Here is a 22026-nt window from a genome sequence, read left to right on the forward strand (position 1 = left end):
CCCTCTCTGAAACTCATTCCTAAATGCAGGTCAAGTGAATTGAAAGGAGTGTCAAAGAAAACAAACTGCTACAATACACAAACTGGAGAAGCAGGGTGCATTAGATGCCACGTCAGGATGCAATTAGCGATTTAATACAGTTTCGAGAGGTGTCACTCACTGCTTTTCTACAGTATTCATTTGCAAAGCACAGAGTGCCAATATTTTGACTTCAGTCTTTGAGTTCTGCTTTATTCCTGTTAGTCTCTTGTTTCCTGTCTGCTTACCTTCATGTCCCTGTTCTCTACCCACCTCCTGTTTAAATCTTTGTGGTATTCCATCAAATTGGACCACGTCCCCATGATTTTTTCCTTCTCCAGCATCAAGGCAGATTGTTTCTACTATCAAATGCCTTTTTGCTAACCTGAATTTTCATATTAAAATCCTGCAAGGAATCTTTGCATGTCTATAGCAATTTAGACTAATAATAGTCCAGACTTTATCCTCATTTCCTCTGTTTTGCTGCTGCATTCAGGGAAGTTATTACACAATAGGTACTGGATTTAATCCAGCACTAAAACTGTTCCTTTTTCTGACACCTTAGGAAGGGTTCTTTGTTTCTAAACTCTTTTATCATTAATAACCCTCATGACTGCTTCTAACAACAGAAAGGGACAGCTTCAGACACAAAGATGCATTTCTCCTTAAAGCAACACAGGGATCTGGATCCACAGCCAGGTTCTGCAGCTGATGAAATGAGCACCGCTTGTTTTGAGTTATTAGGGTCCATATTCCCACCCCAAACCTCCTCTGCCCCATCATACTCACGTGCTGATCCTCTTCACCATGCTTTTCTGGGATTTTGGAGATAGGATGTTAGTATCAGCAGCTGCTTCCACCTCCCGTGACAGTTTGTAACTGCAGGACAGAGGCCACTGGGTTAATTTTTTACAGACAATACTATGAGTTATACATCTCAAAGTAGCAATAGGCAAGAAATTCAGAAACCTTTCACAGAATGTTGCAGCCCCACAAGGAGGAATGTTGTTCTGCCTACACTTTACCAGGGTGAAAGGGACATTTCACTGCTGTATCATAGTTTTTAAAACCAGTGCTCTTTAGTACGTGTGAGTTCCTGTTAAGAGGAGAGCTGAAGGCTGCAATAACCTGCCTGTAGGTGTGTGTGAGGTAAGAACATCTGCTTTGCCAGCTGGAATGAGAACCTACCTCTCCTCCTCAGTTAAATGCCGCTGGCTCCTGAACCACTGGATGAATTTTTGGTCTGGGATCAAGCAATAGCTGTTGCATGAAGATTGTAAGAGCTTAATTTGGGCAATGACTTCAAATTCCTAAGAAAAGAAATAATCAAATAAAAATTTAGAATTAGAAAACAAGATAAAACCAAACAAACTCATTCATGCACTAAACATATGCAACAACAGATCCAGGACAGAGTTTGACCTGAAGTTCAGTTTCAGTTGAGTGACTATTTCAAGAACCAGTTTTTCCAAATAACAGAGGTGGGGTTTTTTCCTCAGCATCCATAATGTGCACTCACACTTGTTCCAGAGGAACATAAAATGCTACCCTTAATATGCGTGACCAAAGCGTGCTGCTCTTCTGTAACTCCACTTGTATACACACTTTGCCAAAATAACTCGTAATTGTTTAGAGCAGGTTATAGAGCAGGTTAGGGCAGGAAATGGCTCCATCACAGCCAAATCCAAGTCTGCTTTCAGGCCCCAGGATTTGGCACAACTTCATTGAGACCCAAGTAACCTTTACTCCTACAGAGTATTACTTATCTCTGACCAACAAGGATCTGGCTGAATGGAAAGAGTGACAGCATTTATTTCTCAGTCCTGTGGTTTGTGCTCTGCAGCCTTTTACCTACAAATAGTTTACTGCAGCAGAAGGAAGATATTTACTATCTATCTTCTGGAAAGCAAAGGTCTCCTGCCACCAGGTCATAGGACAGACGCAGTCAGGCAAAGGCTCAGAGCATGAGCATTGCAGGGATCTGTTCTTCCCTCATGGACTTGGATTAAAATTGCTCAGGTACATAAAACAGCTGCTGAAGACAAATGGCCTTGCCAAGAGAATGCTCTAAAAGAGGGTATCAATAAACCAAAAACCACAGAGCATTCCACTTACCCTTCGTCTCTTCTCAAAGTTGATCAGACCACCCTGTTGGAAGGAAAGGGAAGGGATCAGAGAAGAGCTAAGCCTGCCCCTTGAGACAACTGCATTCAAAGTCACACAAGATTCTTGTTAGTAACACTGCATATTGCTTCCTTTTTGATTTGAAAACAGATTTGTAAGAGCTGCACAAGAACCCAGTAGAAGATACCAAAATAGACACAGTGCTGGGAAGGCAGGCAGGATATTTAGGATTCAAAAAAAGTGCCCCAAATTACCTCGACATAGTCCTGAAGGGCTGTGTCGAGCATGATGAGATCAGTGAGGAAGGTGCCAAGGTAAGGGACTGTGCCTTGCATCACTCCCTGCAAGTGATCAGAGCAATGTTGGATTAATTAACTGAAAAATGATAATAATTAGAATTCTAGAACACCCCTGTGTAAGAAAATGAAATAAAAGTAATCTGCTTAACCAAACAGCAGTCTTGTAATTATGTTTTCTTTCATTACATCATTCTCATTATCTAATCTAGAATTTAAATCAAATTCCATTGAGAGCAGGATGCTCTCATAGATATTGCCAGGTGGGTTTGTACTGCAGTATTGCCACCATTGATTTCCAACAGTGGGTCCCCAGGAAACCCTGCTTGTGGAAGAAGCACTGAGGACCAGGGACAGAGTCCCTCAGTCACCTACTCCAAGAGGAAGAGCTGCGGAATGGTCCTGGCCAGCCTGTGTGAGCCATTTCTGCTTCATTCCAGTAGGTTTTTAATTCATGTGTTACACTATATAACAGTCAAGTCAAGGCACAGACTTTTCCCTCTAAGAAGTGACGATCTTCCCCAGCCATCCACTGCACTTTACTGGTAATTATTCACATTTTAAACTTCTAGACTGCCAGCACTTGCAGAGTTCAGGCTGGCTCTACACTTGTGAAGGAAACACTTGTTTCTACCATCCAGAAGGAGCTGTATTTTTTCCAGTCAAACAAACAGATAGACAAAACTCATATTCAGCACTTTGGCCTCCCTATCCCAGATTTCTCTCCCCCTGTCCTTTTAAATCTTTGCCAACTTTGAGACAAAAGCCATTTTCACCAGCAGACTGGAACCCAGACACATTTTACAAAGCAATCTCTGTAAAAGCCCCGTGCAATTTTCAAGCTGGTATGTCAGAAGCTTCATGACCTTGTTTAGAAGTAAATGAGACTTCTGCTCTGGCCAGAGCTAATTTTCCTTATCACAAGTACTACAGTATTTACAGCATGTGTTTTACTACATGGAAATTGTGTGGCTTTCCCATGTTTCTCTCTAAAGGAGTAGATAATGGAATTCTTTCTTGTAGGACAGATACAAGGCTGCTGAAAACAACTGACACAAGTTCATGTCCATCAATCACCTGCACACTCGCTCTGGTAAAGACCTTTCTAGCTTTTGCTTCTTACGAATTTACGAATTTTGCTTCTTAAGAATTAATTACACCAGTTAGGGTTAATCATGTTACCAAAAAGGGGAGGAAAAACCCCAAACATACCTTATTTTTTTGAAGTTGCAGTCGCTTCTGTGACTTTTTCTGATTTTCTTTCTCACTGCTGTCCAGATTTGCAAATTTGGATGTTGCTTCCTGTGAGGTAAAAAGGGATTAAAGGCAATTAATGGAGGATCCAAGTGGTAAGCTGGAAACTACACCTGTGTAAAATAATTGCAAATATGTTTAACCAGACAAGCTGGGCCAGCAAAATTATTTGCTTTTCAGGTACATATGTGTAAAATCATATTGATTTTCTGGGACTTGGACATTAATTGGGAATTTTGGAAAAAATCCCACAAGAGGACTATACGGGAATTTTTCTGTAAAACAGCTCTACTCGGGCCAAAGCTAAGTGCTGCTGCAAATCTCCTGAGAGTTTAAATCAGAGAAGCTTAGACATACTTTCAGGTGTCCAGATGCTTCCCTGAACTCTATCCCAACACTCCGGACCCTCAGAATTTGTGTTTAATTCCCTAATCAGGTCTGCTGCAAGTAAACATCTCCATCTTATGTAATGCTTTGCTGTTTTTCTTCTGCTGGAACACCAACACAGAGAACCAGCGACTGCGGCTTATTGACTAATCCAAAACCACGCAGGAAATGAAAGGAATAGGTTTCCATCCCCACAGCTCCAGCTTTCCTATGAATGGATGAGCTATTTCACAATAGATCTTTAACCTTTATTTCCCTGGATGTGTGGGGGATGTTGGAGTCACTGCTGGTTTTCTCCAATGGTTGGATAGATGCGACACGAATCATCATGAATGTCTGTTCAGAAGGAGAATGCTGCTCCCTCTCTGTGCCAGCCAACCTGCTTCCTAGGGCATTTTGTATGCTCTACACTTGGATTTGCAGACTGGATAGGCAAGGTCAAACACAGCTTCCCTAGAGAGGCTATTTATAGTGAAAGAAAACAAAGACTTTGAGGATTCAGTGGATAATAATCCTCCAAACAGCCCAGATGAAAAGTAGGGTAGAGGTTCTAGCTATTCTGTGGAATTTCTCTCTCACTGCTTTCAAAATATTTTGCAAATCTACTTAGGGAAGCTGGAGAGAGTGATTTGCTGGGAGCCAGAGGTCTGGGCTCAGATTGAGGTGTTTTGTCTTCTAATATTTAGTTAAATAGGCTGTTTTGAACACACATTTTCCCCTTTTATGCTTATTATTGTCTCACCTGCTTTAAAAATTACCTACAGATATTGATAAATGGATGATAAACAAAACAGACTGACAGGTTTGAAGGTGTTCACCCACCATTCCTGAGCAAAACACAGTGTTCCAGATCCCAAGGCAAGAGGGGTGAGGGAGAAATGCCAGACTGACTGGACAGAACTGCCAAGGAGTAAACTGGTTACCCAGTTTATAGGAACTTTTTTTATGTAAACAGAAGAAACCTGCCACAAACATTCCTTAGTTCCTGCAGAATATAACCTTTCCCTGCTTTCTTCCTTACCCCTTTCAGGCTCCTGAGCTTGTTGGGGTTCACCCAGGGGAGTGCACAAGTCAAACTGTTCCAGACAGAGCCTGCTTTGTTGTCCATCTGGCCACACACAGAGCAGGAAGCCTGTTCCTTCAGAATTCCCAACCCTGTCCTTCTAGTTCTAAGAAAGGTATGGGATAGTCAGATAAACATCTAGGATTAATTCCTCAGCTGAAGCTGAGTGGAATTGTTCCCATGAACTCAAAAGCACTACAGTGGTGCAACCCAGTGGGCTGAAGGGCTGCAAGACCTGCTGTCCCCCCGGATCCACGCTGCTGCAGCCTGCTCTTTGTGGGCATCCAAGTGCCACGGGCTAATGCTAGAGCAGGTTCTTCTAGGAACACAGAAATCAGCTCTCAGCCCAGCAAAAAGCCCGGGTTTTACCTCCCTGAAGCACCACATTTGGTCACTGAGGGAGACATGAGCTTTGGCAGCTGGTTACGAAAAGGGTTAACCTCGGATTTAATTGAGATCACAAGCCCCACACTAATTCTCACCTTCATTAGCAGCTCTCTACTTGTCAGATAATTGTCATGGTCTGAGAAGATCTCAGACAGCTCTTCATACATCAGCAGGATGTCCCTGCACAGGAAAAGATTAAATCATTTAGGTCATTAGTAAGCACTCAAAATCAGATCAGGTTTCCATTGTTTTCTCATGAATCATTAACAGTTGGGCTTATAAAAGGTGATGCCATCAGAATGCATTCAGTGAGATGCTGCACATCTACTGGGAGCCTTCCTGGGATCTTCTGGTGCTCCCAGTCAAGTCAGGCCACACAAACCCTGAACAGGGTTTTCAACTAAACTGCAAAGTGTGAGACTGGTGTAAGAACAGGTTAAAGGGATAAAAAGGAACAGAAGAATTGCTGAGAGGTAACCCAAGTACTTCATTTTTGCCCTGTTCCATGCTCTCTGGAAAGCTGGAAGCATTTAAGTGTGGGAAGAGTTTTCTCTTGCCCAGTACTAGATGGTATGGGGAAGCAGAAGGCACATCCCACCTCTATGTAGGGAAAATACAGAAGGATACTGCCTGGTAGAACGATCTTTAAATTTATCAAAGGCAAAGAGATCTGTTTTTCCCAAACTGAATGAGCAGAACACCATCTTTTCTACACAGAGACTTCTGGTGTCTGTGAGGCAATCAGTAAACATGCCAGGTAAAGAATTATTAATACAAAAAGGTGTTCCCCTGGAAGAAATATTATCTTCAATACTAGATTTTGTAGTTTGAGGATATATTTTATGGAAATATCAGGACTAGATTAGTGAGGGCCTGTAGCAAGCTGGACCTCCTCAAACTTCATGGGAAACAGGACAACATGGAAAGATCATGGTGACCTGGGAATGGTGTGCACGAGCTGGGGGAGCAGCCAGTGCCAGTTTTTCAAAAGAGGTTGTGGAAGATCCAGTATGCTAAAAAGGACAGAATCCAGTAGGGATTGCCCTTGGGAATGAAAGAGGAGCTCACAGCAGGGGTCTGAGCCTCCCAGGAACGGGAGGTTCTTCCAACAGAAGTGATGTCCCTGAAGAAGTGAGAGGATGAGAAGAAGGAGCCCTGAGCTTTGTGCCCTCAGGAGCTGAGGGGGAGCCTTACTTTGAAACACACATCCAGGTCGTCTTCAGCCGATAGATGGAGTTGGACTGCAGTGCTGAAATGATGGCCCTCAAGGAGGAAAAGTTCTTCAGGATCCTACATTCCTGTGAAAGGAGCAGTTAGAGACACAGGAGCATTAAATGGCAGCATTACAGAGACCTTAGAGCTCTTCTCTGACCAGTGTCACGCCTGTGACAGGTTCTCACTGCTGAGCAGGCAGCTGTGCAAATACTGAGCATCAAAAATATCACTCCCCCCTCTACCTACCAAACACTTTATAGGCTTTGGCATTTATATCTTATTTTCCTCACTGCCCTGTATTTGTGCTTCCAGTTCTCCCAGTGAAAACAAAAGTGGAACCAAGTCCACAAAGCCAGGCTAAAAGGCACAAAGGTTGCACTTCTTAAAAAGTTCTTTATAAGTACCAATCCCTTTTACCCTTTAGGGGAAAAACAAGGCTTTACCTCTTTGTATGTGGTATTTAAAATATAAACCCTCAATGCAAAGGAATAACCTGTTATTCAAGTGTGTCTACACTCTTTAAAGAGAAAAACCTTCCCAGCTCTTCCACAATTGGGATCACAAACATTTCTTATCCAGCTTCTCTGTAGTAAAAGCTTTGACGGAAAAGGATAAGGAAAAACTTAATTCTCAGAAAGAGTAGCACAGATTCCTGTTAAAGCAGATGGAAGCCAGAAGGAGGGGGCAAGTCTGGTCTGTGACTCTTCAAGAAACTCCTGGAAATCTGTTGGTGGTTCATGAACAAGAGCACGGGCACCACAAACTTCAGAATAGGTGTCTGTACATGCAAATTCAGCAGACAAAACACCTGCCAATTTGACTGCAGCACGGAGATGAGAATGTATTCAAACTCCAATTCTGCTTCTGAACATTTTTATGGAGCTGATTATTACCCTAGTAATCCTGATTACCTAAAGGATCCTTACAGTGAAAAATAGACATGGATTTATTTCCTTTGTAGGACCGAACAAATGTAAAGCAACCTCAGCATAAGCAGAAGTCAGACCTTAATAAAGCAGAAACTCTGTTCAGGAGTTGCATTGAAAATGATTTAACAACTAAGGCAAGTACCCAGTTATTTAGCTAAAAAAAAAGGTCTTTGTGTAAATTAGGAGGCTACATTTAAGTGTGGCTTAAGCAGACAGGCTGGGCAGACAGCACCTGAAGCAGGTGGACAGTTATGTAAGACAAAGACCAAGTTCAAGATCAGGTGGTAGGACATGCCAGACCTGAAAGCTATTTTTGCATGGTTTGGGGCCAAAAAAAGCCACATAACAGCTCTTCTTCAGGGACTGGCACGTTTAAGAATGAGACCTTTCTTTATGTTCAACTTGAAATTCAGGTTAGGCAGAAAACGAATTCAGAGGCACAAATTATCAGCTTTTCCTTTTTTTTTCCCCAGTACCACAGGAGTTTGGACTGGAAGATCCAATTTAGAACCATCTTGACTTAACTGCATATTGTATAATTTAAAGGACATTAGGAATTCAATACTGGATTTAGTGTTCCCAGTGATTTAACTGACTGCAGACTAAACTTGAGCAAGTTTTCATTTGTATGTAAGAAGAATTTTTAAGACTGGTTTGAATAACTTTGTTTCATGCTGTGTCCTTCACAGGGAGAAAACCAGAAAGAATCCTGTGTAGAAACAGCGTTAATTTAAAAAATGTAAGCATAACAGGATATTAGTGATTTCATTTTTACTTCTTATTTTTAAAGAAAATATTGTTTGAGTGAAATTGGCTGCTCCTGCTCAGGAACTTCAGACCTAGGTGGAGCAGAGAGGACTGGCAGTTGGAGAAAGCATTCACTTTATCTTTTAAACCAAGAAAATAGATCCAAAAGTCACAAAGAGATAACAAACATGGAACTCCATGCTGCTACGTTACAGGCTTAGTTGTCAGTGAATAACTGCACTTTAATGAGTGGATTATTTTCTAATTCAGGTATCTAACTATTCAAAACACTCATTTGCATGCACAAAGCAAGCAACTTTCCTCAGAAGTGGGCAACTAAGTATATATGCACCCAGGTGCTGTACATGTGCAATTATTCTGTAGAGCGTGCACATGCTTTTTTCTCATGTTTAGCTACGACTGGAGCATTTAATTATGTGTAGGAACTAAGTACAGGGAGAAGCACTGGATCAACAGAGGTGGAGAACAAAGTTCTCCATCCACAGAGCAGGTATGATGAGAGCAGTGCCTGTCCTGGCTTCCCTTCTGCCTTGTGACGATGAGGGAGCTCTTCATCCTTGCCAGCCCAGGCTGCCCCACGAAGGCCCTTTGAGCTGGTGCCCTCTGCAACCTAAAGATCTGCATGTAGAAAATAAGAAATCAAACTTCCCAATGCCTTCACATGGGCTATAAAGCATCCATTAGATGATAACAAAAGCAAGCAGACGTCAGTGCCACAGGAGAGGTGAAAGACCTTCCCCATACCAGTTTCCTGAACCATGCAGTTGCCAGAGCTCAGGTCCCAGGACTAAATGCTGCCTCTGGAAGCACAGAAGTGCATTGTCAAGGTTCTGTCTTGAGGTTTTCCTGGCTGCTTGTTATGTACAGCTCAGAAAGAATCCACGTGATTCTTAGAAGTCAACACACATCCCTATGGAAGTGCTTGAAATGTTCTCTTACGAGAGAGAGACCTTGGTTACTGCCAGCTGCCCAGTGCTCTGAGGGGAGTTAAAAAGGTGACAGTAAAATATTAAAGACAAAAATCTAAGAAACTATCAAACTAGAGTTATGGAAAAAACCCTTTCATGCAAAGATTAAGAAACATGGAATCTGCTATAAGAACCCCCTAGAAGCTCTGCTGAGGCACATGGAGGACAGGAACGTGATTCCAGACATCCCGTACAGCTTCACCAAGGGCAAGTCCTGCCTGACCAACCCAGTGGCCTTCCAGGATGGAGCAATTCCATCAGTGGACAAGGGAAGAGCTACAGATATTGTCTGTCTGGACTTCTCTAAACCCTTGACATGGCCAAGTAGCAATTCCATTTCCATGGTGGGGAAGAACTAAGGAGAGGAAGGGCAATATTCCTTTGGTATCACAAAGAAAATCAGGTTAAAATAGAAAGAATTAGAGCTAAGATGGCCTGGGACCAATGTGTACAACCCCCTTCTCCCCTCCCAACTCCCTCACTCCAAGGCACCTGCCCAAAAAAAACATTAAACAGAAGAAATGCTTTACATGTGCAATATGAATCCACTTCTCAATGATTTTGGCTCTCTGCTGGATTTTGAGCTCCTTGGTCCCCAGGATAGTGCTGACAACACATTTGGTAACTGTGTTGAACTGAGTAATGGTGGCTCTGACAGTAGGAGCCAGGTTCTTGTTTTCTTTCTTAACCCTTTGAGACCAGATGGATCCCAAACAGTGGTAGGGCACAACTTTCTTGAAGAGCATCTAGAGGGAAACAGAGGTGTGGTAAGCCAGCAGGATTCTCCTAAATCTCTTTTATCCATGAGGAGAAATGCAGGTTTACAGTACAAACTGGATTTAAATCTAATACGGTATTCAAAGATAAATATTTAGGTTTTTTTAATTTAAAATATACATTTTGGCATAATCTTTACAGGTTTGGTGCCCTAAAAGAACTGTTAGTTAAACAATACTGGGAAAAAAAGGGACACCTTTATATTAGTAGCATAACCAAGGTGAAATTTTTTCATATAATGATATTTTGAAGGAGATTGATACAGACAAAGCAAATCAGAACACTACAGTTCAGAGTACCTAGACATCTTCAGGCCAGGTAGCAATATAGTCAAAACATGCTATTTCTCAGGTGTCAAGTCTTAAATTTTGCAAAAAAGGCGACATATATTCCCACTTGTTTTTTTAAAAACAAAACACATCTTCAGTATGACTGAAGGCAAAAGCCCAGTGACTGAAGCAGTTGGAATAATGACAGAGCTGTGTTCTGTGTCCCAACAGCAGACCTGTTCTAGAACACTATATTACTATAACTTTAAATAAAATAATATATACTATATATTATATAATGTTATACAGACACTTATATATAATTATATGTAATACTCTACATACCACATCCATGTATGTCAACTGTTCTGCCACAATATGGTCTTGAAAAGAGGAGAATTCTTCTGGATTGCTGATCTCCAATTCCTCTCCATCAACCAGGTCACTGGAGGAAGTGCTACAGAACCCATCTGGACAGGATGGAAACCAACACTCAGTAAACTTACACAGCAAACAATGAATCAAAGCAGGTGCTTGTTTATTTTGAAACATTCCTGTATTACAGCAGAACACCCCAAGGGTCTTGCCTGATGTGATGGCCCCACTGTGCTCCATACGTGACAAAATGACCAGAAGATTAAATTGGCAAAGAAAAGGTGGAAGAAAAAGGAATAGAGAGAACTGAGATATTCAGGGTTCTCTTAGCAGAGAAGTGGCTTAACCCATTTGCTAATTTTTTCTGAAAGAAAAAACATCACCATCACTCCAGCAAAAATTCCTTGTTAACATTGCAGAATTTTGTTAATTTACTTTCCAGTGTTTATAGTTTTTAAAAAATTATCAAACTACAAAGGGATGAGGCTGCAGTAATATCCCCAAAATATTGCATGAGGAGTGCTCTTATATCCAGAAATAAAAGGAGAAATTATATTTCTCAGCACCATTTATGGCTACATGGACTATATCAAGGAGGGTTTATTCCAACATTCTTCACCTTTCCCTCTCAGGGAATTTCTCCCAGGAAAGGGAATAGAGTGAGCACCTACAGCATTCTGCTGAATGCTTCTAAATTTGCACTGGGCAGCAGAGAAAAGGTGAGAGAGCAGAGCTTTCCCCTGCGAGGAACCCGACACAGTGTAGCAGGGAAAAGGTTTCACAGCCATGTCACCTTTTGGCTCCCAGAAGTTGGGAATAAAAAATTAAACGCCAAGAAATATGCCCTTGTTTCCCAAACAGAAAACCTCTCAAAATAAATCTTAATCCTTTTTACTGTCAGGCAACAGTAACTCCATAAGGAGGGAGGAAAAATTATGGACTTGTTGAAGACTAACAATGAAAGTACTGAGTTTACTACTAGTGATATTTCATTAACAAAAACAAAGTATGTTATGCAAGACTTCGTACCCAGTTAAAGCAGAACATTCAAACAACAACAGCAGATAAAGTGATACAGAATCACTGTTTTCCAAAATACTTCATTTTTCCTTCCTTCATTCATTACCAAAACGATCATCACTGTAAATTGCTATGGTTTTGATGTAACAAAATATATCTACAGGCTGATTTCCATCTGTACATTCTAATTGCACAATTTACTGACAGAGCTCAATGTGATAAATGGAGATCTCTGTTCCAGAGTTACTTTCCTGTGGCTGTTTTATAACAATATGCATAACTAAATGGACTTTGACTGAACTGTTACAAGAATCTCTCTCTTTTTGACTTTGTGACTCCTCCTTTCCCTTTCAGCTCTTGAAATTCAGCTCAAAATCCTCATCACTGAGTTGCAGCCCTACCCAAAACCTCACAGCTCCCTTAAAGTCAGGTCCTGGAATGCAATGCAAATTTTCCTTTTCTTTTTCCATGCCTTTTTTTCTCCTTCATAAATGTGTAACCAGTCTTTTCCCTGCTCTCCAACAAGCTGGAATCCTCTTGTACTCAAGCATCTCATCATCTCCAAAGCCCTCTGATCCATTCAGTCCTCTCAAAGCCTGACTGCCCTCTTGACTGCACTGAGAACAACCACGTGCCCCTTCTGAATTTGCAATCTCTGCCTGTCCTTGCTTTGATTTGCTCAAGCTGCAAGACTGGGGCCAGGAACAGCTTTTATCTACCTGTCTGGCACTGCAATCTAATCTACTGGCATGGCTGATGGAAGCACGGGGGGTGGAGGTTTGAATACCCAAGTCAAGTGGCAGCATTGGGATGCAAATTTGTAAATTCAGAGCACAATGAATGCTTGGGAACAATAATTATCATCAAGGACTGCAGACAACATACTAAGAATTTTGAAAGAAATCTCTGAAATGTACAAAGATGGAGCTCTGATCAAGTAAGGCAATCCTAAAACTCTTCTCTGAAGACTCCACAGATTAATTTTGTTATCCTACTCTTATGTTACCCTAATTACCAGGCTCTATTCTGTCACAATTTGGGAAATGTTATCATTCAAATTGACTCATCTGTATGATTCAAAAAAGAATATTTTCAGCTGTTACTTGAGGAAACAAATGCAGAACAGAAGCAGGTTGCTGGAATCTTCTGTTCACTCTGAGGAACAGAGGACCCAAATATAGCTCTCTATAGCTTTCTTTGTTTGACCTGGGGGAACCCAACCCAGGAAAGGTCATCAATGGGCACACATTAGCCATCCTGTACCTGTGTTCAATAAGGAAGAGGACTGGGCTCTGTGCATTACTTCTTTTCATGTCAGTGACTGAGTTTGTTTGGCATTTCACAGTATTATGCACTGACATGGTATTTCTGGAACATCCGGTAGACATGATTTTTATGGGATGAAAGGGGTTTTTTCTGCCATTTCCTTTATGACATGAATTATTCCCTCTCACCCCTCTACCAAAGCTGGAAGTTGATTCCAGTTCTCATTCACATACTACGTGAGCTCCTATGACTTTCCAGCTCATGCCACAGGAAGCTTTCTGAGCAGGATAAGGGGATGTGTCATGCTTGATGGTGCACACAGATTTGTGTTACTACAGTTCACTATTGTTCCAGTAGACTGTGACCCCCAATAACGTAAGTTTTTCCTCTGTCCTTGGATTCCAGCAGCCAGCCACTCCAATAGGAAAAAACAGCCACAGACACTTCCTTTGACAAGATGGTAACTAGGAAGAAAAGCTGCAGGACAACAAAGCCTGTGACTCAAGCTGTATTTTGCCACAGTTCTGTTTTTTGTTGGTCAGGGGTTTCCTTGTGTGTGTGGGGGGGGGAGATTTGAAGGGAGGAGCCCAGCTAGAGAGCAGCTGTGTTTTAACTCAACGGCATGGGAAGTGTGCTGACAATTAACCACTTGGCTGCTGCAGCAATCTCAAAGCTTTGGCTAAATATTAGAGAAGTGCTGGATTTCCCAATCCACTCCAGAACGGACAGATATGGGCACCTATACTGAAAGAGTATTTCCTCCCTCACAGAGCTCCACACAGAGATTTAAAAAAAAGAAAAAAAAAAAGAAATGAGAAACAAGCCACTGGTGAGCCTCACATTATTATTGATAAGCATGAGAGGTGTTGAAACATGGTCCACATAAATCCCTTACAGTCTGAGAGAACAGAAAGACAGAAGCGAAAGGCAACTCACCAACAGTTTCCGCTTCTTGGTTCTGGAACTGCTTCAAGAGGTTCTGCACCTTACTCTCCATGTCAGAATTGGGCATATTGTTCTTCAGGTAATCCAGCAATTTCAGCAAACATGTGTGGTCAGGTGGCTCTCTGAAATCCTCAGAGCACTGATCGAGCCAGGCCCGTAAGACTGATGCTATTTCACTGGAAGCAAACACAGAGAGAACACAAGGTTTGCATACAGCATGTGCTGATGGAATTGGAATTGTATGTACCTACAACTGATGTACCTGTATCTAACAGAACAAAAAACACACCCAGTTGAAGTATCTTTGCTGAGCTGTGCCATGGCCACTTTGCATAACTACCACACATTACAAACATAATCAACAGGAGAATGTAATTTCTTCATTCCCTCCTGTGCCAGTGGGAAAAGCTCAGTGTTTGTTCCATGGCATATTGTGGGAAAATAGCAGAGAGGAAACAAGGTATTCATGGCTCCTTCCAGTGGAAGTGCTAAATCAAACACTTCCTGTGGGGCCTTTCACCAGTCGCTGCTGCAGAGTCTGGGGACCAAGCTGAAGCTGCATATCCACACCGTATGACTAGTTGTCTGCAGTCTTTGTACTAAGCTTCCTTGTCCATGAAATCTTGGGTTTCGTGGAGGAAAAAGGTGTCTAATCCTGAAACTAACCTCCAGGAGCACACACAGTTGGTGGGATTGCCTCGTCTGTGAGGATAAAACCCTCACTGGCACATGTGCAGCATGACGCTTTCCATGCCAAGGATCAAACTTGAAGCACCAAGAGAAGTGAACCCAGGAGACACACTGTTCCTGCTAATCTTGGGGTGAAATGTTTAACAAAAATATATCAGCAGAACCTAGGTTTCATTTTTAGCCCAAATACAAGGAGGGGCTGTCAAATTACACCATGCAAAAAAGCATCTCGCTCATGCTAGCAGCGCAGGAAAAGGATGCTTAGGGAGTTACAGGACCATTGGATTTTGTTCAGGAAACTTATCCCAGACTTTCTTACACGCATGCAGCTAAAAGGACACTAACCGCCCATGGACAATCCTACAGACTGGGGGGGATGAGGGGAAACAAAGCTGATGAATCAGCGTGGTTTCCACCTGTCCTGAACGGAGGGAAGTGATCTGTTTATCTGCTTTTCCTGGTTTATGTAGGTTTTCATCCACACCCACTTATTAGATTGGTACTTAGATACTGCACAAACGTATGCTTGTGGGAATGCCCTTAAATCCTGCCATTTGCAAGGAATTTTCATCATTTCAACTTGATTTTGATAAATAAGACCAAGTTATGTTCTCCAGGAATAACTTAGACAGTTGTTGACAAATTTCAACTAAGTGTGGAAAAACCAGAAGACAACTGGAAAATAACCAAATATCTTAATGTTTTAAGCTCCTTTTTTCAGAATAAAAGGTACAATAAACATCTAAACTTTCTGAGAAAAGAGTCCTGAAGATTTCTTCTGTGCCACTGAAACCACCAAATTTCTTCCAGCCTAGAGAGCTCTCCTATCAGAGCTGTGTACAAATACTGGCATATTGCTGCTGCAAGTTGGGAAACCACAGCAGTCTCTGGTTAACTCAGTTGCTCACTGGCATCCAAAATAAACCAAGTTAAATAAGAGTAAAGAGAATTTCTCCCACTTTCCGTATCTCATCTGAACTGTATTGGTTTTTCCTCAAAACTCACTTAACCTTTAATCTCATACAGATTTCATTTTACAAGTCCCATTCCATTTAAGTCTGTTGTTTTCTTCCGTTTCTTGCCCTGATATTGTGGCAACTTTGAATTTTCAATTAGAGTATTTGGATATCTGTCAGTAATATTGTTTGGTTAGGCTTCCCGACAGGAGAAATGCCGGAAATACAATTTCAGAGCTACAAAAAAGTATTTACGACCAAAAATTAACATGCAAACACGTTCTGGATTTCAGGTTTCACTGCAAACATGAAACACATTGTGCAGCTTGGAAGACTCTACATTTGAAAACCATTTGGACTGAATTTTCACAAGTCAGCTCAGGCAAACTACCACCAAGTGTGCAACAAGCACAGCCTTCATAGTTTAGGTCAGTGGTGGCCAAACTTTTTATCTGGAGCTTCAGGACTGTTTTATTCCCTCAGGACAGCTGTCACATAACAGCCAGTGCTCCATGACCACCATGGCAAAGCCAACGTTGCCAGCCCAGCTCCACATCCCAGTGCCAGGAAAGGCCACAACAGACAGATGTGCCTTGCTCCATGACCAAATTGTCCATTTCCTCCTCCTCTGTGCTACTTTTCCCCACCCACATCACAAACTCAGTATCATCCCCACTAGTTCCACCACCAAAAACTAGGTTGGGTATCCTATTCTTACGAGCATTTATCAGCTCAGCAATGATCTGGAAGGAGGAGCCTCTCCACAGAGCAAGTTCTTGTACTAACTAATATTGTTCACACACCCTTTACACTAAGCACAGTTTCCAGAGGCTTGGTTGGTGGCCACTTTCATAAGCTGAAGCATAAACAGAGTTTAAGACAGACACAGTCTTCCAGAGCAGGGTGAAGAGTTCACTGCTGTTACAGACACTGATTTTTGCCAGCAAAATCATTTCAGTCAAGAGGGGAAATAGGAAAGAGAGAAGAGGTACACTGTGCCCTACTGACCTCCTATTGCCCAATTGCTTCACTGGTGCGTCAGGGAATGCAGCTTTCCAACAACAGGCTGGAGACTTGCCCATATCTTGCAGTAGCTTTACATTTACTGCCCTTGCGAAGAAACTCCCTGTACTCGACAGCCCCAGATAGGAACAGGAGCCTTCCGAGAGCTCAGACAGGAAAGAAACATCACAGACTACATTTTTCATGGGTTTATTATAAGCTATAAATTTTTCCTTTCTTGCCTATAAGAAAAAAAAAAACACCTCAATGTTTAACTCCTGTCCTGCCAACCACAGGCTCCAGGTTCTGCTCAGCAATGCTTCCAAGTTTCACATTTATCAAAAAACCTTCTGAATTCCACATGTGCTTTGCTTGAAGCCCATCTCTGAAGGTTCCAGTCTCCAAAATCTACCTAGTGTTAGGTGGAAGAAGTGTATCTGAGTCTGTCATTTACAAACTGGGAACAAAAACTACTCACCCACTCCCCTTTGTCCAGGAGCTACCACAAAAGCTGGGTGATGGGGCAGCTCCAAGTCTGACAGCTCTGTTAGCTTAGAGGGCACAGAGAAGGTGGAAAATGAGACCTTCCCACCCCATGGCCACATGGGAATTCTGCATGGTCTTGTCTCAAAAGTGAAGACAGCTATAACAGTCCTGAAGAGATCTGATAGGAATTAGAAATCATTTCTTCCTGACAAAAAAGGCAAAAGCAGCATTTTCTTCCCACCACAATTACTTCTAAAGAACGGGTAAAAGGGAATCTCAACAATTAAGGAGAACCTCAGTTGCAAAAGGAAAGTAAATGATTGATTTCTTATGAAATTATACAGCAATGTGCATAAAATTATCTGTAATTTGCCAAATGCATACTTAAGGCATCAACCTCTTTATAGAGGGCTATTCCCTGTCTTCCACTGTCCATGCTCAGGCTTGCTCACACAGACTAAATTAAGACAGCTGCCTTTTCTCAGTTTTCCTTGTTAAACCAGGGATAAAATCAGGGGTAAAATGGATGTAAACTGCAAACAAAGGTTGCTGCAAGGGTGGCTTCTCACACCCAGTCAGTTTATACTGTCCTGATGACTTCCAGCAAATGTCTGCTCCTTCCGATTTGGGAAAAACTCATTGAATAACATATAGGAGGCTTTTGCTGGGACACAAAAGCCACTAAAGGAAGAGCTCTGCTAGCTGTTCTCTGTTTTAATTGAGATGCCAATCACTGTTTTTCTTTCTAATTATTCTTGTCTGCTTGGTTCTGGTTGTTTTCATAACTCTCCCACTCTTCCACTGCTTACCCTGTCCCAAGTTTGACTCTGCTTCTCATGTAACCACACTGGTTTCTGCTGTTGTTTTAGCTTAATTGGCTTTACTGGAATGAATGCTGATTGTTGCTCTCCCAAATGCATCTTAACTGCTCCCCACCATGGATTTCCCAGGCATCAGAAGCTTCCAACTAATTTTCTTCTATTTGTCTCACATTCCTTTCGTGTCTGTTGTCCCAATGTTTCAGGACCGGTTTTATTTCTACAGTGCTGTAACTGTGCACATTGTTTTCCAGTGGGACTGTTTGGTTCAGGAGGAATTAAAAGACAAGTTTTTGGTCAGGAAGGTCTAAATGCAAAAAAAGCCATGGGAGAATGTTTGTTTGTCACTATGAGAAACTCCAAATGCTGTGGTATTACACTGAAGGTTTTGGTATTTACTATTTTAGTGCAAAAGAGGAAAGGTAAACATGCAAGACATGCCATGTGGTTAAGTGATTAATTCCCTAATTTTCTCTATTTGAACTGTTTCCCCCAGTTGCTGTGGTATGAAACAAGGAGAATTCAGTTTAGCTTTGAGATGCTTTGTCTATGGCTTTCATTGTGCCACATTCCAAGTTTTAATAACAAATAAATCCCACACTTTGATAATAAAGAAGATGTAACTATGAGCTGACATTCAAGACAAGCAAAGAAGCCCCAAGTATTTTGATTCATTTCTGTGGTCTGTCATTCATCTGAGGGAGAGAACCACCAATGCACTCCAAACCAGCAAACCAAAGCCAGTAGCAGAAGGAAACCACAACCTCATAGTCCAAGAGGAGGCTTGAAAGGACTTTTGCTGTGACTCAGAGATTCAAAAGCCTCAGGACTCAGCCATGGCAGTGCTAATGTTAGACCTCTGGAAAGCAAACAAACAAAAAATCATGGTCCAAGTCCACAAACCAACACGGCAACATTGTCTGCCCCTTGAAAAACTCTTCCTGTGGATAATCTCAGGTTCCTACTACTGGTTTTTTGAGCAAGGTCTTCAAGTAACTCAATTCAGGTAACGCTGACCTCAGCTTCCCTGAATGCAAACATTGCAGGCCAGCCTGGACCGCCAGCCTGGCCTTTTCTCTGTGTGTCTGGGCAGGAATGAATCACTTCTGGGAACTCTACCGACAGAAATCTTTAAACCTTACGGTAGCAAACTCAGCACCTTTTGTGGATGCAGCGTGATGTGCTGCCTCAGCTCCCCAGGCACAGCAAGTCACCTCAGTGCCACATGCTCAGCACAGTTTGGGACCCTCACCTTACTCAGAGGCACCTCAGCATCCAGGGAAGCCATGACTTCCAAGAGGTACAAGCAGATATACAAGATATTTTAGACTTTGAGGGCTTTATGATTCTTTCTCTGTCCTCAGCCAGGTCCTCAATGCCCACCTTCTGGGAAAGCAGTGTCTGCATGTTTAATAAATCACTTCTTTAAGTTCACAGAGCCTGTGGGTTTGGGTGTAGTTGTCTGCCAGCAATGGACTGGTTGCCCAGAGATCAAAATTAACCCCATCTTTTGCTAGGGGAGGGAAATAGGGCACAGATCATCCTGCATAGAAACCCCAACCTTTTAACAGCGAGTTAAAAGCTCATTGAGGAACTCTCCTGCTCTGAAGAGAGATCAGGGTGATCAGGTCCTATCACCAGAAGCATTGTTTCTAACTATCTTGTGGGCAATACACAAGCATTTTGGGAGGACTGAAGGTCCCAAACAGTACTAGTTGTTTGGCTTGCTGATCCCCTTCCCAGAACCCGTAAAGGTGCTTAAGATCTCCAGGAAGTGACTGTCTCATTCAAGCTTCCCATGACTCCTGGCTAGTAAGGTGCAAAGAGTCTTTACATTAGATATGAGCAAGAGAAAGAACTACCTTTTGCTCTAATTTCTTTCCTCATTTGCTTTTTGTCAGATGCTGTGTACCAAACAACACATTTGAACTGCATAACCTCATTTAAAAAAAAAAAACCAAAACAATAGCTGAATTATAGTACAAATTCTATGAGCCTCTCTCTAATTCTTAATGCCACTTGTCATACTGATAATTTTTGTTTGTGTTTAATGTATATATGGTTGTATTCTGAATTGTCACCTATCGTGGTGTTATTTCTAGTCTCTTCTTTTTTAAAGTCAATAGAAGTCCTATGCTAAAAAACATGCAGTGAACAGAGAACTCCAAAGACAACAACAACCCAAGATGAGGAGGGAACTCTGTCACACCTTGACACAAAAACATGCAGAACTCAGACAGAGCACCAGGCAATCTTGTTTATACGATGCAAGGAAGAGCAAAAAAATTGCTTATAGGAGGTAGAGGGTCAAGTAAGTTACTCCTTACAACTCTTATCAGACAACTAAGAGAGACATATTTCTGAAATACAGGCTGAAGTCCATCTCATTCAGACATTTGACTGGAATATATGACCTTTGCTGGACTTAATTCTTCTGTTACTTGTGACCATGAACCTTCTGACTGACTGAAAATAATGTGAAATGTGGAAAGCAAGCTAGTGAATGTGAAAAGGTAAGGTGGGTCCTGATAGGAAAAAAAAGGCAGGTTGTTTCAAGCTTACAAAACTTTTGATGGTGTTCATAGTCTACTCATAACTGTAAGATCCAAGGCATTTTGAAAGTAACAGCACCTTTGTTTAAACTATATATTAGATGAAATTTAGATCTAACAGGGATCTAACAGATCCCTGTTGAAAAATACAAATTTTTGACCACTCCAGCAGCCCAAAAATGATAGGAATGATGTTTAAGTGAACAGGAGAAAATCCCCTTGGCACAAGGGATCCTTAGAAGGCATGTTTCTGAACATAGCTGAAGTGATCTTGGGTCAGTAACAACTATATGTCACTGCAGCAAGTGTGAAAAGTGTGCTGGCTCAGCCTCAGAATTTGGAAACACAAGGGCAGATTTATAGCTCCCAAAAACCTCTCAAGCAAGGCTGTGCCACAAGTGTGCTCAAGGCCTAGTGCAGAGCTTAAGGTTCTGCACTACATGAACATTGGGTAGAATACTGACATAATTTAAAAAAGAAAAAAATCAGATAATTTACACACATCAGACATTCTCCTCAAAATATATCACAGCTCTATACTACAAGTGCAAAAGCACAGAGAACTTCAGTGTAGAAATCGGTAAGCTGTGAGCTCACAGTTCTTCCCACATGTACCCCTAAGATTTTGCAAAACTTCACCCTTTCTTTAAAGCTCCAGGAGGTATTTAAATAACCATACATTCATCTGCAGTTGCTTTTAACTTCTGCTGCAGTTTTTTATGTCAAACCACTGGAAATGCTTTAAATTGCATCCCCATTTCTAATGCCCTAACTGGATTTTTAAAGCCTCTGAACTGTCACAACAGGAGTCTGACAAATCCAGAAGGTCTCTGGCCACAGACCACAGGCTTCCCCATGAGATATTTTTCCTCTCAGAAATACAGAGTTAATGGTAAGAAATAACATGGCTCTACTGCTTCTTCCTCTTATTTCTCCAAGTCATGTAAAAACAAGAACACAATTATATCATGTTTCTGTTCTATGAGAAAAGAGGGTAAATGCAATTACATTGGAATTATCCCAGACAAGAGAAAACCTGAACTACTAGAACTACATGTTTCACAACAGGACTACAAAGCCAACCACTTTTCCAGATACCATTTATCATACCTAAGAGACAAGTAGCCAGAGCAGCTGAGAGCCATGGAAACTTTTAAAGGAGGAAAGTAAACTCACATTTATATGGGATCTGCTAAAACACGTACACCTGACAAATTTCTTTGTTGACAACTTCATTGTTGAGCTTTCTACAGACATGTAGTTGGGTAAAGGTATCAAACTCACACATAAAAGGTATCTTATGAAGGCCGAAGGAGCAAAATCAACTGTGCTGACTATATTAATGAAAATTCTGTCAGAAAAACTCATCAGAAGTTGAGCTACCACAGGGACAGGACACAGGCTCCATCTGTTTGTCAGTCCCTGGCTGAGCAAAGGGGTTACATGATGATCCCATGTCAA

At 41.7% G+C, this 22026-nt stretch overlaps 1 protein-coding gene across 1 annotated transcript in view; it reads right to left on the bottom strand.

Moving 5' to 3' along the window:
• The window catches only part of RGL1 (ral guanine nucleotide dissociation stimulator like 1), a 53760-nt gene that overhangs the window by 5435 nt on the left and 26299 nt on the right, over positions 1-22026 (bottom strand). Inside the window, exons 5-14 of the mRNA XM_032696723.1 lie at positions 14053-14237; positions 10801-10925; positions 9940-10155; positions 6724-6827; positions 5625-5709; positions 3651-3740; positions 2397-2483; positions 2134-2166; positions 1207-1328; positions 808-897 (exon numbers count right to left, since the gene is read on the bottom strand). Of these exons, the coding sequence (XP_032552614.1) occupies positions 808-897; positions 1207-1328; positions 2134-2166; positions 2397-2483; positions 3651-3740; positions 5625-5709; positions 6724-6827; positions 9940-10155; positions 10801-10925; positions 14053-14237 (1137 nt within the window). The remainder of the gene's footprint in view (positions 1-807; positions 898-1206; positions 1329-2133; positions 2167-2396; positions 2484-3650; positions 3741-5624; positions 5710-6723; positions 6828-9939; positions 10156-10800; positions 10926-14052; positions 14238-22026) is intronic.

The sequence above is a fragment of the Chiroxiphia lanceolata genome, chromosome 9 (genome assembly GCF_009829145.1).
Source record: "Chiroxiphia lanceolata isolate bChiLan1 chromosome 9, bChiLan1.pri, whole genome shotgun sequence".
Taxonomy (NCBI): domain Eukaryota; kingdom Metazoa; phylum Chordata; class Aves; order Passeriformes; family Pipridae; genus Chiroxiphia; species Chiroxiphia lanceolata.